General features: G+C 40.4%; 1 protein-coding gene across 1 annotated transcript; it reads right to left on the bottom strand.

Annotated features, from left to right (window-relative positions):
• Window positions 1-5236: 5236 nt before the first annotated feature.
• Window positions 5237-7934, bottom strand: BTG1 (BTG anti-proliferation factor 1). Its single transcript, XM_090273894.1, has 2 exons — window positions 7484-7934; window positions 5237-6545 (listed from the first exon to the last, which is right to left on the bottom strand). The coding sequence occupies exons 1-2, from the start codon at window positions 7629-7631 to the stop codon at window positions 6178-6180; spliced, it is 516 nt and encodes a 171-aa protein (XP_090130020.1). The 5' UTR covers window positions 7632-7934; the 3' UTR covers window positions 5237-6177.
• Between the last annotated feature and the right edge of the window lie 6958 nt (window positions 7935-14892).

Here is a 14892-nt window from a genome sequence, read left to right as displayed (position 1 = left end):
GTAACATCAAATTTTCAAGAAACTAAGAAAACAATCTGCTATACTTAATTTGCCTCCATGATATAGAATTTGCAACTTCCAAGAATCGAACCATTGAGTGCTAGATGTTCTCATATGTTTAAACTTGACAACAGACTTATTTTTATCCCCAGTTTTACATACAAAGGGACACGCTCAGAAAGGTAAACAACGTGTCCAAAGTCACAAACTGGTACTTGGTACAGGCCTGGACTCCTACTCATTCTTCTGAGTCTTTGACTTCCCAACTGTCTCCCAAATCAAGCCTAATTTAGGACAGTTGTAAGTCCAGTGGACATAGAAAGGGTTTCAAGGATAAAAATGACCAAAGATGGTCAACTAGCAATAATAAGTTAAAACATGCATGTTCCAACCACAGGAAACAAGATAAATAAATCATATGCCACAATATACCAACAGAACTTGAATTCTGAGGTCAAAAGAGACTGAGTTCAAATTATGAATTAGCTATTTACCAGCTGTTTAGCTTTGGAGCACATTAAACTCCTTAAGTCTCAGTTTTCAATCCACAAAATAAAGACTAAAAAATACTGACCTACTTACTTGCCAACATCACTCAGTTGTTGGGAGGTCAAATAAGAACATATATTGGTATCGTGAAGACTCACAGGTGCAATTTATAGAAAATAAAATGCCAATTAGTCTACTGAGTTCAAGGACAAATCTGCCATAAATCAAGACTGGAAAATGCATTCAATCCTGTTTATAGTGTAACTCTCGTGTATTATATCACTTTAGGTTTATGCCCATTAATAGAACTTTGTCAAATAAAATTCGTTAATCATGTTTCCTTCCTAAAAATTTAGAGATTGCTCTGAACAAGAGAAAAAAGATACAGGGGACTTCTGGTTAAACCATAGTTGTTAATATGAATTTAATCACTGAGGAAAAACTACATTAACTCAGTTCTCTTGCAACCATGAAAATAAATAAAATGTTACAAAAGCCTTAACATTTAAAAAGGAAATTTCTAAAAACATAAAATGTGAGTTTCAACATATAACAATACATAGTTTAATATATAGGAGCACTGGACACTGAATTGGTATAACACTTGGCTATAAAAGTTGTCTTAATTTTACAAATAAGGACTTAAACAGATTAAGCTAAAATTAGAAAAGACAATCCTCTTTGGATTGGTACAACAACTTCTCATTTTAAGGCTTATCACTTAAAGAATATAAACAATCGTGAGTTATTCTGGGGAGAGCAAACACTCATCTACTTTAGTGATAATCTAGAGTTTCAAAACATTTTTGATCATGCACTCCTATCAAAAAAGTTTAGCATACCCTCAATATATTTGATTATAAAAGGTACCACATGCTTTTGTATACACACATGAAAATGCATGTGAAAATATTTTAAAAGAATGACAAAATAAGTGTGGAGATGGCCTATCTAGAGAATTATTAAAATTACATATACCCATGGGTGAACATGTCTTCTATCAATGCTACAATTTGGAATAATAATTAGTGTTTAATTTAATATTCTCCAAATACAGGAATGCAGTTAACTCCACTGTTCTTTTCCTGCCTGGTGGTCCTTATTGTAATGCTAGATGTCTGGTCCTTCTAGCATAAGGAATGGGGTCACAAATGGCCTTCACAACTCAAAGGTACAAGAAACGAGGCTATGATCATCAAGTGGTTTTATAACAGACAGCTTAAAAACACTTTCCCTTTATAAATGCTGAGGCAGAGGCATAAGCACTATATTTGAATTTCTTCAAAAACACCTTTAGGAGTACGCTTTACTCATGTTACCATCCACTCCTCCCCCAGCCCAGTTTTCACTTCGTATGGGCCATAAACCTTACTAGCACTTTGACCTGCGTGTTCACAAATTGAGTGCAGACTTTGTCCCGGATTCACGAATTACAGAATCCCTGCAGTAGCATTAGCCAAACTTTCTGCCAAAGGACTGTGCTGCACAAACCTCTCTTGATAAACATGACCACAGCAAATGCATTTTTATTACCAAACTTTTAAATTCCTCTATCTCTACTATGTTTCCCATTTTTTATTTCCCCCATCCATTCCCTTTTTATCTAAGCCTGGACTCAAATCACTTCATTCTTCAGCATTGTTACTCTCTTTTATAATTGTATGGAATTCTCAAAAGATCACTGTATCTTCAACACTAAAATAGTACTAAATATCATGAAAAGGCTCATATAAAAATCAGAAATTGAAGTCCAAAATATTCCTTGTAAGATTATTCAACTATGAGATGACAGAGAAACACTAAAAATATTTGAGACTCCTATGACTCGACTGAAAGGCTTATGATTTTTCTATTCTTATTTGACACACTGAACGACGACACCAAGAGAAATTGGTAAACCAAATTAAAACTGCAGCCAAAAAAGCTGGTGTCCATTATACTCCACAAATTGTTGAGAAAATGATATCAATCCTCACTATTAATACAATCTATCTAAGGCTTACTTGTTTAGGAACATCTCAAAAATACAAAATTTAACATCTTGCTTAACTGTATGTTATTATCAGAAAAAAATATAAAGATCTATAGAAATAACCAGAAATTATAACTCAAGACATACCAATTCCTGTGGCCTATTTGTTCTAAATGGCTTAAGGACTCAAGCAGCTCAGTATGGTTAGTAGTACAAAGTATTTCACTATAAAAGATATTTTTCATACTGTTATGTTCCAAACATGAAAAAAAAAATACCATTGTCATATTTTGGTGGCAGCCATATACAAAAGTTCAACTGCAGAGACTGAGAGATGATCCTAGGCTATTTGCAGTTGGTATGCCTTCAGAAAAATAAGGCATCTATATTGTTTGAGACAATCAAAATACATTTTCGAAGTCTTCTATATATAGACAGAACTATTGACAAATAGTTTATCATATCACATCATCTAAAATAGGGGTGCAAAGGGGAGAGAAAATATCTTTACATTCAATAAACAAAACACTATTTCTCTTCTGAAGAGAGAATATCAGAAATGTTAAATGGAAATAATACAATAAAAAATAAACTATTAAAACAAAACGGAACAACAACAATGAAAAAGAAATGTTAAAAAATCACGGACGAAATGTTAAAAAATAGCAGATATATTTGTTCCTAAGATCAGAGGAAGACTGAAAACCTTTATAAACACCAGAATCCTCAGGAATAATACTACTTCAACTTGAAAGCCAATTCCATGATCTGTAACACCTATGTAAAATGACTTACAATTTCTGAGCTATAGTGACTTAAGGAAATCATTTGTGCGACAGTACCAGAATGCAGTTTTCTGGTGGCCTTTCCAATCTATTATCACAGAAATATTGCAAATTAAAGGTAAGGACATATGATTCCTGTTCCAGACTGCTGGGAAAACAGCAACATTTTCCTGCATTAACTAGGATAACAATGCCGTATCATCCACTGTAAGCCTTGCTTCAGCGTTAAGAGCAAAACAGTCCTTACATATGGAGGAAAAAATTTTACAACTACCTGTTAAAACTCCGAAGTAGCATTCCTAAACTTATTGCCAGTAACGTAATTCCTGGCATCAGTGGAAACTTTTGGTTTTGAAAGCAGACATCCTTTCTTAAAATGATTTCTAAGAAACTATCTTTTAAACTCAGGCAGTCTAAAAGCCTTTTAAATTCTTAAAGTACATAAATGGTATAAATGACTACATGTACAGGCCTGGCACACACCTGCATCTGCATACAGCACTCTCAAATGTTTTTATCAAAATAGCTAGGCAAAACATTCCCCAGAAGCAATGAACAAGAAATATCAAACAGCTACTGTACTCTAGACAATTGTCTGGGGAACGGACGGTTAAAGTCACAGGAAACAGCTGGATGCTAGGGCTCAGTGATGTTGGCCTTTTAAAGAGGAACTTAACAGCTCCTTACATGCCAGACATCACCTGAATTCTAAAATATAATGTTTTTAGTAAGTTCTCTTCCCACCAAATGTCTTTTAAAGTACTAAAAAGTCTAATGTGAAGATCTTCAAAAACAATTCTCCATATGAAAAAAGGTTTTATGATGAAAGTCCTCAACCGTCTGGAAGTCATCCTCACTTTGCCTTAAGTCCCAAATCGTGTCAAGCTTTATCAGTTACCTAGCTTCAAAGGAGCTACATGAAACGCAGTTGGTATGCAGTACTAGTCAGCACTAATGGGAGACCTGTGTAAAGACAACGGCACCAATTGTTTTATTGTAAATTAAAGTTTGAAAAACTAGCGGGGGGACTTTCCAAAGAATAGGCTGAAAAATACAGCTGTAATTGGCAACGGTAGTCTGTGTGTTGTGGTTCTAAATACCTACAGGTTTAGCTGTGTATTCCTGTGTGGTCTACAAAGTCAGAATCTTACAAATAGAAATAATTCTCCATATTTACTTGGGCTTAGTAATTTCAAGTAACCTAAGATTGCATATTTCCAGTGTGAACATGTTTACATTTACACCAAAAAAGAAATAATTAAAAAAATGCCACTAAATGGCAAGTTATTTAACTGTGTAGAGAAAAACCATGTTATCCTCTATAACCAAAGAATTAGCAAATCTCTATTGTATGGGGCAGTGGAGGAGTCTACACTCCAGTGATGTTCATATTTCATTTAGGTTCTTAGGATTTAACTGAAATAAAAATCTGAAAATGAGGAATCAGAAACTCAGCATTAGAACTTTTGAGAAAAAATATTTATAAAACATACCTTTTGTTGAATTCCAGCTTAAGTGATTTACGTAAATCTTGCAGCTGATGAAAATCAAAAAGCACCCAATCTCTCTGCATTAGCCTGTTCTTTAAGACTATGGGTCATCTGCCCCAGGATTTTTTAATTGAACAAGAAATCCACAGGGGCAAAATAATTGTTTTTCAAAGGTGGGTCAAAATGAAAACATTGTATCTTCACTTCAACTGGGAAGCAACGAAATGTAATCCTTAAGAGTATCATTTTTGGTAGGTGTTACTTGTCTCTTTATCCTCATTTCATGCATTTGGCCTGGAAATATGTCCATGTTTTGACTATAGATTTTTAAAAACTTAACCCCGTGTTTCCTGTAACATCTAAATATGTATACACAGATCTTCACTCATCAAATAAATGTTCTTGAGCATGACCAGTGTGTAACTGACATTCACATAGATCCTAAGTCTTCTGAGAAATATTTCTTTAGCTAAACCTCTATAATCATGACAAGAGATTGATTAAAATGCCAAGATAAGAAACAATTTATTATAGAGAAGAAAAATTTCTCATCCAAAATATAGAAATCTGTACAACTTTGCCACAATCAATATACATGAACTGTACAAATTTACACCAGTTCATAATTTACCAAATAAAAGATGACTAACAAAGTTCACAAAATAGATGGTGGTTTGTGGAAAAGACTTTTACCCAATTAAGTACAAGGAAAGTTACAAACCAGACCTCCACTTTCTAAAAATAAGAAGTTTACTGTCTTAGAAAACTACAAGCTAGCAAATGTACAGAGAGCTGGCTGGTGCTAACACCACAGTTGAGACAGTGTCTTTTTAAGGGTCTTAAATTTTAGAGCCTGTTGCCAAGGCAGATTGGTCACTTGCTACTTTCAAGGCCAAAAACACAATACAAGGTCTGACCATTTCCCCAGGTCATGCTTACTAGGTTTGTCTTATGTACATTTATACATATTTAAGTGCTAGGTAAAAGTCTTGTCATAAAATTTCCAGTACTACCATGTTTAAAATGTTGAGCTTTCCTATTCAGCTGCCAAAAAGTTAACAATTTTCAAGTGGAATAGTGCAAATTTCCTCTGCAAGGTCTACTGCAGAGAACAGTTCTTTGAAATAGATTTGCATTAAAGGGACTGACTTAAAAATTTGGGTATAACTTCTGGAAGAAACTGAAACCACCCTAGGACTTGACTCTCTAGCAAACAGTGATCATGTACTTGGACTCACAGGCTATTAAATTATTGAAAGGTACTGTCCAAACTATGGCACTGTCATTTAAAAAAATTTTTTTACCACTCTATCTTGTGCCAGATCTTCACAGCTGAGACATGATTTAAACTCCATAATCCATCCATCCCCAAGAGGAGCCCACCCAAAGCAAAAATCAAATTTTCCATCCATTATAAGATGATCCATCCATAGACTATATCTTAACCTGATACAGTCATCATATTGTAGTTTTTGGAAGGGCTTGTTCTGCCCAAGAGAAGTTCCTCCTTACAGCTGATTCTGCTGTCTACCATTTGCACGGTGGTGCTGCTTTGAGTGCTACCTCCTGCTGGTGAGGCTTCATACAACACACAGATGGAGCCATCCTCTCCGATTCTGTAGGACACTTCATAGGGATCAACCCAGAGTGTGAGTTCACTTGGGAGAAGCCTGAACAGCTCCTGACTGCTCAGTCCAATCCGCTGTGCTGCCTGTCCAATCAGAGGATCCATTTTATGGTTGATGCGAATACAACGGTAACCTGATCCTTTGCACGGCTTTTCTGGGAACCAGTGATGTTTGTAATGTTCTACAGAAGAAAAGGACAGAGAAACAATGCTTAGACGGTTACTGTTAGCTCCCGCTGTAGTTTCCTCTTCCCGCCTCGTTCCTTTGAGGAATGAAAATGAAAACTATCAACTTTTACAAATGCCCAGCATAGCCTTCTCTGCTGTGCGTGTGCGGCGATGGGGAATGAGCGGGTTAGGGTTTCGGAACAATACAGTAGTACGGGGACAAAACAATTTACAGGAGCCAATCAACTGCTTGAGCCGCCAAAAACAGTAATCGGGCGCGCAGCCTCGGGCGGCCGGACAGCACTGGCGGCCGGGCGGGAATCTGTGTACTTTCCCCACCCCACCCGCATACAATGGGGCTTGTGGCTTCGGTAGAGAGAAGCGCAACCGGACTGTTAACCCTGAAGGGAAGAAAAACAAGCAACCCTCTAAACCACGCTCTGGGCAGGGCTGTAATTGCACCGGTGACAAATCCGATGATTAATGGGGAGGAGGAGGCACGTCCGTCCCGGGCTGGCTTCGGGACAGCGGCGCGGTTTCCCAGCCCGGGACAGGTCACCGAGCACGCTACGGTGTGGGGGGAGGTGGGGGGAGGGGGCGCGGAACCAACCCCAGCCCCGTCGCTCCTTTGTCCCCAGATCCGACGAAGGTCCCAGGACCTTAGCTCCCGCCTCAGTTGCCTTTAGTTTCTTTGTTGTGCGTCCGTTCTCTCCTCCGTTTGCCAGCCGTGGGGGGGAGGGGGCGCCCTCGGACCAGCCCCCAAACCCTCGCCAGGACCTGCCGTTAGCGGCCCGCCAACGCGGCAGTCCGGGTCCCGCGGCTGCACCTCAGTGCGGCGGGTCGGCGGTACTGCCGGGCTCCCGCAGCCCCGAAGGCTCGGCCCGAGATTGGGGGCGGGGGGGGGGCGCACCCCACCAAGGCACCCCGCGCCCTCCCACCGCAGCCCGCTCACCTGCCAGCAGCTCCTGGAGACTCTGGCTAAAGGTCTGCAGCTGTCGCTCGCTCGTGAGCCCCTTGGTACGGAGGAACTTGGAGATGAAGGACACGGCGGCAGCGATCTCACCTATCATGGTGGCGGCCCGGGTGTAGAAGGGATGCATGGGGGCGGCCGGGGCTCGGTGGCGCGGCCCCGATGGCGGAGCGGCCACCCCGGGCTCCCTCACAGGTCAGAGGGCTGAGAGGAAGAGAGGGCGTGAGGGGCGGGCGGCTACTTTTTAAAATTTTCCTTTATAGTAAAAAAAGTTATTTTCGAGACAGGAGGCGGCAGGAGAGAGGCAGAAACGAGCGACGGCGGCCTGATCACATCGCTCGGACCTCCCCAGCCGCCTCCGCCTCCAGCTATGCAGCCTCGACAGCTCCCAACAGTTGCATTTCCAGCTCCGGGGGGCGAAGAGATGCGGGAACTGTGCGCCCCTTTTTATAGTGCCACGGAAAGGAAGTGCGTAGCTGGAGCGTGACGACCGACTTAAGCCAATCCGGAGATCGCACCATTGTGACGCAAGCAAATTCGGAGCTGGAGGGGGCGGGAAAAAGGGCCAGGGGGCGGGTCCAGAGGCAAGGAAGAGGGGGAGGAGCTGACGTAACCGCTTGTAAACAAATAAACCCAGAGTGGCTGCTGGAGACCTGGGAGCTGTGGTGGCGAACGAAAGAAACTGAGGGTGCGCGTGTGAAAGCCCCGCCCCCCGTCTTAGCTCCTCCTTCCGGTTTCAGCTACTGGAGGCCCAGTGCCAGTGCATCCTGTGCGAGAGTACGCTACCAGGACTCTTACCAGGAGGCTCATAGCTGTGCTGATGAAAGCCGTTTTGCTTAGGCTGTCTACAGGCGCGCCGACTGCTCGGAAGGAGCGCCAGCCTCCTAGCGCACTTTGTGTTTCCATCCCGTCCCTCCTCCAGATGTACCTGCCTGGCCCGCCGTAGCAGGAGGAGCGGAGAGAGCCGCAGGTTACGGGTTCCCTTGTGGAAGGCCGGGGCGCGAAGGAGTGCAAAGCAAGGGGGAGGGACGGGCCTCTGAGGGCGTTCTTCAGTCTCTGGGAGCCCAGGTCTCCTCGCAGAAGTGCATGCAACGCAGTAGAGCCGTTTACTGCTCCACCCTCGTGGAGGAGTGGGCGGATGTCTTTGTAAAAGTTTAATTGCGAAATAAATAAATAAAAGGTTAGTTAGATTTTTGCGGTTGCTGTTTCAGTAACTTAAGGAGTCATGGGAGAGAAGAGTGGACACCTTCCTGACTGCAGCTTATAGCTGATAGGAAAGCCAATTAATGAAGATGGAGTACCGTGGATCCTGTACATTTTAGTATATATTGGGAAAAAGTCACACCGTTTATACACAAAACCAAAAATTTATTTTTTAGTCCAAGTAACTGTCCGAACCTTAAGAGTTCTGCTGCTCTCAATGAAGACAGAAGAAAATAAGGATAAAATTTGAAGCTTATGAAAGTATTAGGCATAGACATTTTAAGTTGACTGGAAATCCTACTTGCAAAACTAGAAAAAAAAGACAGGCACAAAGCGTGAGCCTGCTCAAACAATTAGGCCTAGAAAAGGGTTAACCTTTTAACTCCATTAAGGAGAAGAAGGGAAAGGAAAAAAAAAAAAAACGATGGTGAGGCAGGCAGATGGAGAAGGCAAACAAGAGAAAGAAGTTGAACTCTACCAGATGGAAATAAATATCGTGAGCTGAGCTGATCATCAATATTGCAAAACATACCACCCTAAGTTTATTCTCTTTTAATACTGAATGAAAGGCCATAGAAATGAAGCAAAAGTAGGACTTGTTATAAAGTAGAAAGAGAAAAAAAGTTTATTGTTTACATGAAGTATGTAAAACTGGGTTTGAAAGAGTAACTTCTAGGTTATTTTTTCATTCACACACAGTAAGTGGTAACGTGAAATAAATACTTTAATATTGTTAAACTCACTTGTGAAAGTATTAATTTTTTTGGCTAAATTAATAAAAAATAATGGTAAATAAGGTACATTTGTTTCTTTATAGGACTTTTCAGATAGAAACTTACTTTAAAAATAACCATCATGGTAATTAACTGGGGACTAGAAACCTCTTTTACTACTCAGGGAAACAGAAGTAAATCCTGAAAATGACCATAGCCTGAAACAAGATCTTCTGATATCTCTCCTGACACTGCCAACCCTTAATCATCTACTCTGTTCATTTTCCTTACATTATCAGCCTTCTGAGCATTAGATTAGAAATCAGGTGCAAATTTTCTCCTCTAACCCTGGTCTCTAACTTGGACTCCCAATAATTCTGAGTTTAAATGGACTCATCTATAAAAGAGAAATAATGAAGTTAACAAAATGCTAGGATTTGACCTCATTCTTGTCTTCCAAGACCATGTTCTCTCCACTATTTTTAACTACCTTCTGGGCAGCAGCTGAACCCCTTTTTGAATGCTTTTTAAAATCAGTTGATTAAGAGTTAACAGAAAGTTCAGCTCACATAGATCTGAAGGGTTCCCCACCGGCATACACTTTTTTTTTATTGTGTTTCCCGCCTTAATTCTTTTATAAGACAGGTGGATTTAAGAAATTACTGTCTTACCTGGGGAATCTAGGGACCACTTAGATAGATGATAGATGGATAAGATAGATAGATATCGGCCCTACATGCAAGCTTTAGATAGTGCATAATGTTAATTGCTAATAGTTTTCAATTCTGAACACCCAAATGTTTAGTAATATTTTTCCAGAAGTTTAGTCAAGCTCGTCCCTTCCAAGAAACAAGCTGGTGTATCTGGACAGCTTTTGGATCATAAAGACACTTTTTCATGTTGCTATGCTAAACTACAGGACAATCCCAACTACTTCCAAACAACTTTTGGCTTGGTGTCCTTAGGCAAGTTTTTTAACCTCCTGCTGGTGTGAGGACTAAATGTAATAACTACAGAAACTATTTAGCACTGTCTCCAGCTTACATTATCATCAGGCAATTTAATAATATTATGAAATTTCTAAAACCTAGAAAGTTTTCAATCAAAGCACTAAAAGTAAGTCTTAGGATTCTGTCAAAACAAATCCAGGAAATGAACCTGGGTTTCAAAATAAGTTGGCAAGAAAGGCTCAAATGTCAGATCTTTGGAAACAATGCTGAAAAGTTCAGAAGTTACTTCTATAGAGGTAACTATTGGACAACTAACTAGAATTTCAAAGGGCTGGGGATTTATATTCCTGTCCTTCAGCTCCAATGTTACTGGAACAGTTTGCTCAGACTAACAAATCAGAGTTCCCTATAGACCTTTTGAGTATTGTGTTTTTAACTAAAAAGAAAAAAAGAAAAATAAACATTTATGTAGGATAGGGAAATGATCTTCTCTGTTTCATAAACTAGTAAAATTTAGAGATCAAAATCTTTTATTTGGCCAAAGATTTTTTTTTTAATCACATTACCATCCTCTACCACTATCATTTGGAGGGAAAGATGACATTTTAACACATTGCATACTGGTGGCGAGAATTCTCGTCATTTCTAAACGGCATTTAAATTCCCCGGTACGCAACGTGTTAACATCCCCAAATTAAGAAAGGTATTCAAAGCAAAATAAAGCGTGGTCTTCTTAATAAAGTCACTAAATGTCACTTTCTGCATTTCATCATGACCCTACATTTGGGAACTTATCTAAACTATTAATCTATGAATAAAATAGCACTAAATTAAACTATTATGCTATTCATTTTATATGCTATTCCCACTGCCTGGAATACCTGGTCCCTTTCCCTTTAATCTTGCTTATTTCTGGTCATCCTCCAAGTAGCCTTCCCTGATGCTCTGGATTTGAATAAATTTCTACAGTATTCTCTCTTCCCTTGCCCTGGCTCTGGTATTTATCACACATACTAGAGTGACTGACTGTGTTTACCAGTCCCTCTTCCTTTCTAGCCTGTAAGTTCTCATGTCATTCATTATTGTACCCTCAGTGCCTAACCAACAACTCAACCCATAGTCAATGTTGTGTAATGATGTAAAATAGATATATCTAAATACAGATGTCAAAATAAAACCACTACTTGCATTTTGTTGGATGAAAAATAAAGTAGAAAGTTTTTGCAGTTTAAAACCAGGCAGTAAATATTTGAAGGGGAAAAAATAAGTTAACTTTATGGCACTTCTCTCCTGCCTGCCATAAGTGTTAGATTATTACATTGATTGCTTTTGTAATTTATCATTGTTTTAGGATGAACTATTTCCACAGAAAATGAAATGGAAACCAAGGTGACTTGGATGCGTTGCTCGGGAATATTGTCATATCATCTACATTTCCCCCATGTAAGATTTTTTGCTTTGTTTTCCCTTTGCTATTTAGATACATTTTAGTATTTTTTCCTCTGGTTCCCCATGGATGTCAATTGCTTATGTGTTGCTCTCTTATTGACATTCTACCTTGAAGTTGCTCACAAGGTGACCTTTCTGTGCTCCAGTCTCTCACTTTATTCATGTGATCGAGGACTCCTGGATTGTTGCTAAGAAGGTCCCAAACTTGTTTAAATGGCTTTATTACAGTTCACAAGTTTGTCTCGAAGGCCTCCCCCAACCTCCCTGTATAATCCCACCTAGCAAAAGTGCTGTTCCCTATCTGAACCCTCCCCTCCCCTTGTAACAGAACCCCCGGGCTGTTTAGTTAGGGGCCCGATTGCCCACCACCAGAATTATAACTCTGAATACCAGCGTTTGGTGAAAAGAAAAAGAATTGTTTATTTACACATAGTCCTGCCTCCCCCTCCCAGACCCGGCCAGTCTTAGGAAAGTCAGAAACACCGTTTCCCTACTTCCTAGGCACAGTTCAGCTTTACCAGTAGCTGCCAATCACTCAGTTCTGATTGGGGAGGTCCTTTCTGTGCTGTGGTGCCCTCCAGCTCTCAATGCAGAACCACCTGGATTCTCAGCCTCCTTGCAAACTGCCTTCTTCCTACAAACCGCATGGATCTCCTCTCCTTCTCAAAGCAGCCTGGAAAGAGCCTCTTCTTAAAGCAGCCTGCAGATCCCTTCTCCAAGCCAGATGGAGGGAGCCCACAAGAGCCAGAGAGTGAGGGCGTGAGGGCCAGACAGAGCCTGAGAGAGAGAGCCTCCTAGAGCCAGAGCCAGCCCAAAATGTCCGCAGCTGCTTCCCTGTCCCTCCCTGCCTCCTCTCTCCCCCTGCGTCCTCTCATGCAGTGCGTGTTGCAAACAGTTCTGACCATTCACAGAACCCTACCTAGGCTCTGTCTGCTTCTTCCTATCAGCCCACAGTCTAAGATCCCTTCCATCTTCCTGAGTCTTGGAAGTAAAGCGGATCTTTGCAACAAAGTTTCCAGCCACTAGCCCCAGGCATGCAAGGGCATCCTGAAAGCTGCTTCCTGCTCCCTATCTCCCAGCCTGCAAACTCTGGGGTTTGTTTTTGGACTCCCCTGTTTCTGTAACACCCTGAAGGCACATTTAGGCCCATAAACATTTTGTTGTTAGTCTGCTAGCTGCATTCACTAAAGTTATATTTATTGTGAACTTAATTCCAAATAGTATTAGGTGTCCATGGTACTTGCTTTAGAAAACTCATGGTTTAATCAGCAGGTACAGGTTGAGGAGGAGAGTTATTTACAGAGTGTTAACAACAAATAGAGAGTAGGCATTTATTTTTGTGTGTATTTGGAGGCAGAAGGAGATAAGGAAGTCCCCAAAGTGAGGACTCTCTGCTAAACCAGTGAAGCAGGCCATTAATTATGTCTTTTTGGAATGAAGGAAAGAAGGACCCTAACCTTGATATAACTTAAAGGCTTAAACCAACATAAGGAAGATAAATATTCTTTAAAAAAAATGGTGGGTGCAGGGGTCCATAAGGTGCTGAGGGGTGTTTTTAGCAGGAAAGTGATATGGTCAGATAAACTTTTAGAAAGCCCTGAGGATGATGGTTTAAAGAGGGGTCATGTTGAAGTGATGTTTATATTTGTATTCTTATTTAAATCTTTAAATAATTTAGCTTTTCATGCAGGCTCATCTCTTGAACTGGAGATCTACGCCTTTTATTTATTCTTTTCTTGGTTACCCACAGGAAGGAGACCACTTCTAGCAGCCTCTCCATCTGGCAGCCTGCCTGGCTTTGCTTAGGTATGAATCCAAGGGCATAGACTAAGGCACTTACACTAGGTTCACATCCATTGGGGTTCAGAAGATGCAAGAGAACTATGAATCAGAGGGTGACACACACAGATTTAGGGCTAAACTGTTTCTTCTTATTAAAGCAATTCAGATTGTTTGGAGAGAATGGAAGGAAAAAAGATTGACGAGTCACCGAACAACAATGATCATAAAGATTAATATTACTGACAAAGCTTCAAAGACTGTGCAAAGTTTTAGAGACATTCTCATTTAATTCTTCAAGAAATACCACCAGGTAAGTATAATTGACAGCATTTAACGTGAGGTTTCAATCCTAAAGAAAATAAGTAATTTACTCAAGATCTTGACAACCAGATTTGAACTCTGGCATCATGGATGGCAAAACTGTGTTTTCCCTGAAGTTACCTTTTCTAAAAGGGACTGTGAAAAACAAAACCCTGTAAAGTTAGAAGGCCATTTGGAGACAATTTGAGACCACAAAGGAAAAACAACAATAATAACCACAAAAGCTCAAGGCAGCTGAAGAGACTTCTTATGGCTGGCATACCCTGAAAAATACAGCTCCATTTATTCAAAAGCTCACTGAAAAACCAATCAAAGGAGATATTAAAACATTAATCTGCCAAATAAAATAATTTCTCTGGGATGAAAATTACCCCCAGGCGCAGAAAATAGAAAGCAGCCAAAATGCCTTCTATTTTAGATTATGTAAGCATCTCACTTCTCCTTCAGCTTAAATTGGCAAGAGGAACCAGGTATCTGGTCAGCCCCATAGTCCCTCTTCCTCGGCAACTGAGGGGAGCCCAAGAACTTCTGGGAGTTCAGGTGGAGGAAGCTGGAGGAGAGCAAGAAGGGCTGGTTTGGGGTCTTATCTCAACAGGCCAATGATCAACCTGATAGCTTGCCCTCCAGCCATTCTTATTGACCTTTTTATTGTGAAGCCCCAAGGCCATTTCCCATAGTTAGGCTTCCTTCCAAGACTTCCTTTCCTTCCTTTTAGCAGAATCATATGATTCCAGTTACTTTCCTCTTTTTAAACCTGCCACCCTCTACTCTGTTTCCTGGGGCAACCTTCTAGGATTCAGGCTGTGGGGAAGTTTATCTGTATCTCCCAGCTTCTAAACACCTATCTCAATTTTAAGGTTTAACGTTAGTCTGGGGAAAGAGGCAGATGATGAACTTTGGAAAATTGTGAACTTTAAGAAATTACATAAAGTTTTTGCAAGTTATGATCCTGGCCTATAATACTTATAACTTC

The sequence above is a fragment of the Furipterus horrens genome, unplaced genomic scaffold, assembly GCF_987537825.1.
Source record: "Furipterus horrens unplaced genomic scaffold, mFurHor1.1.pri manual_scaffold_4, whole genome shotgun sequence".
In the NCBI taxonomy this organism is placed as follows: Eukaryota; Metazoa; Chordata; class Mammalia; order Chiroptera; family Furipteridae; genus Furipterus; species Furipterus horrens.
Note: the sequence above shows the minus strand (reverse complement) of the source record. Positions and strands in the feature narration are given on the sequence as shown.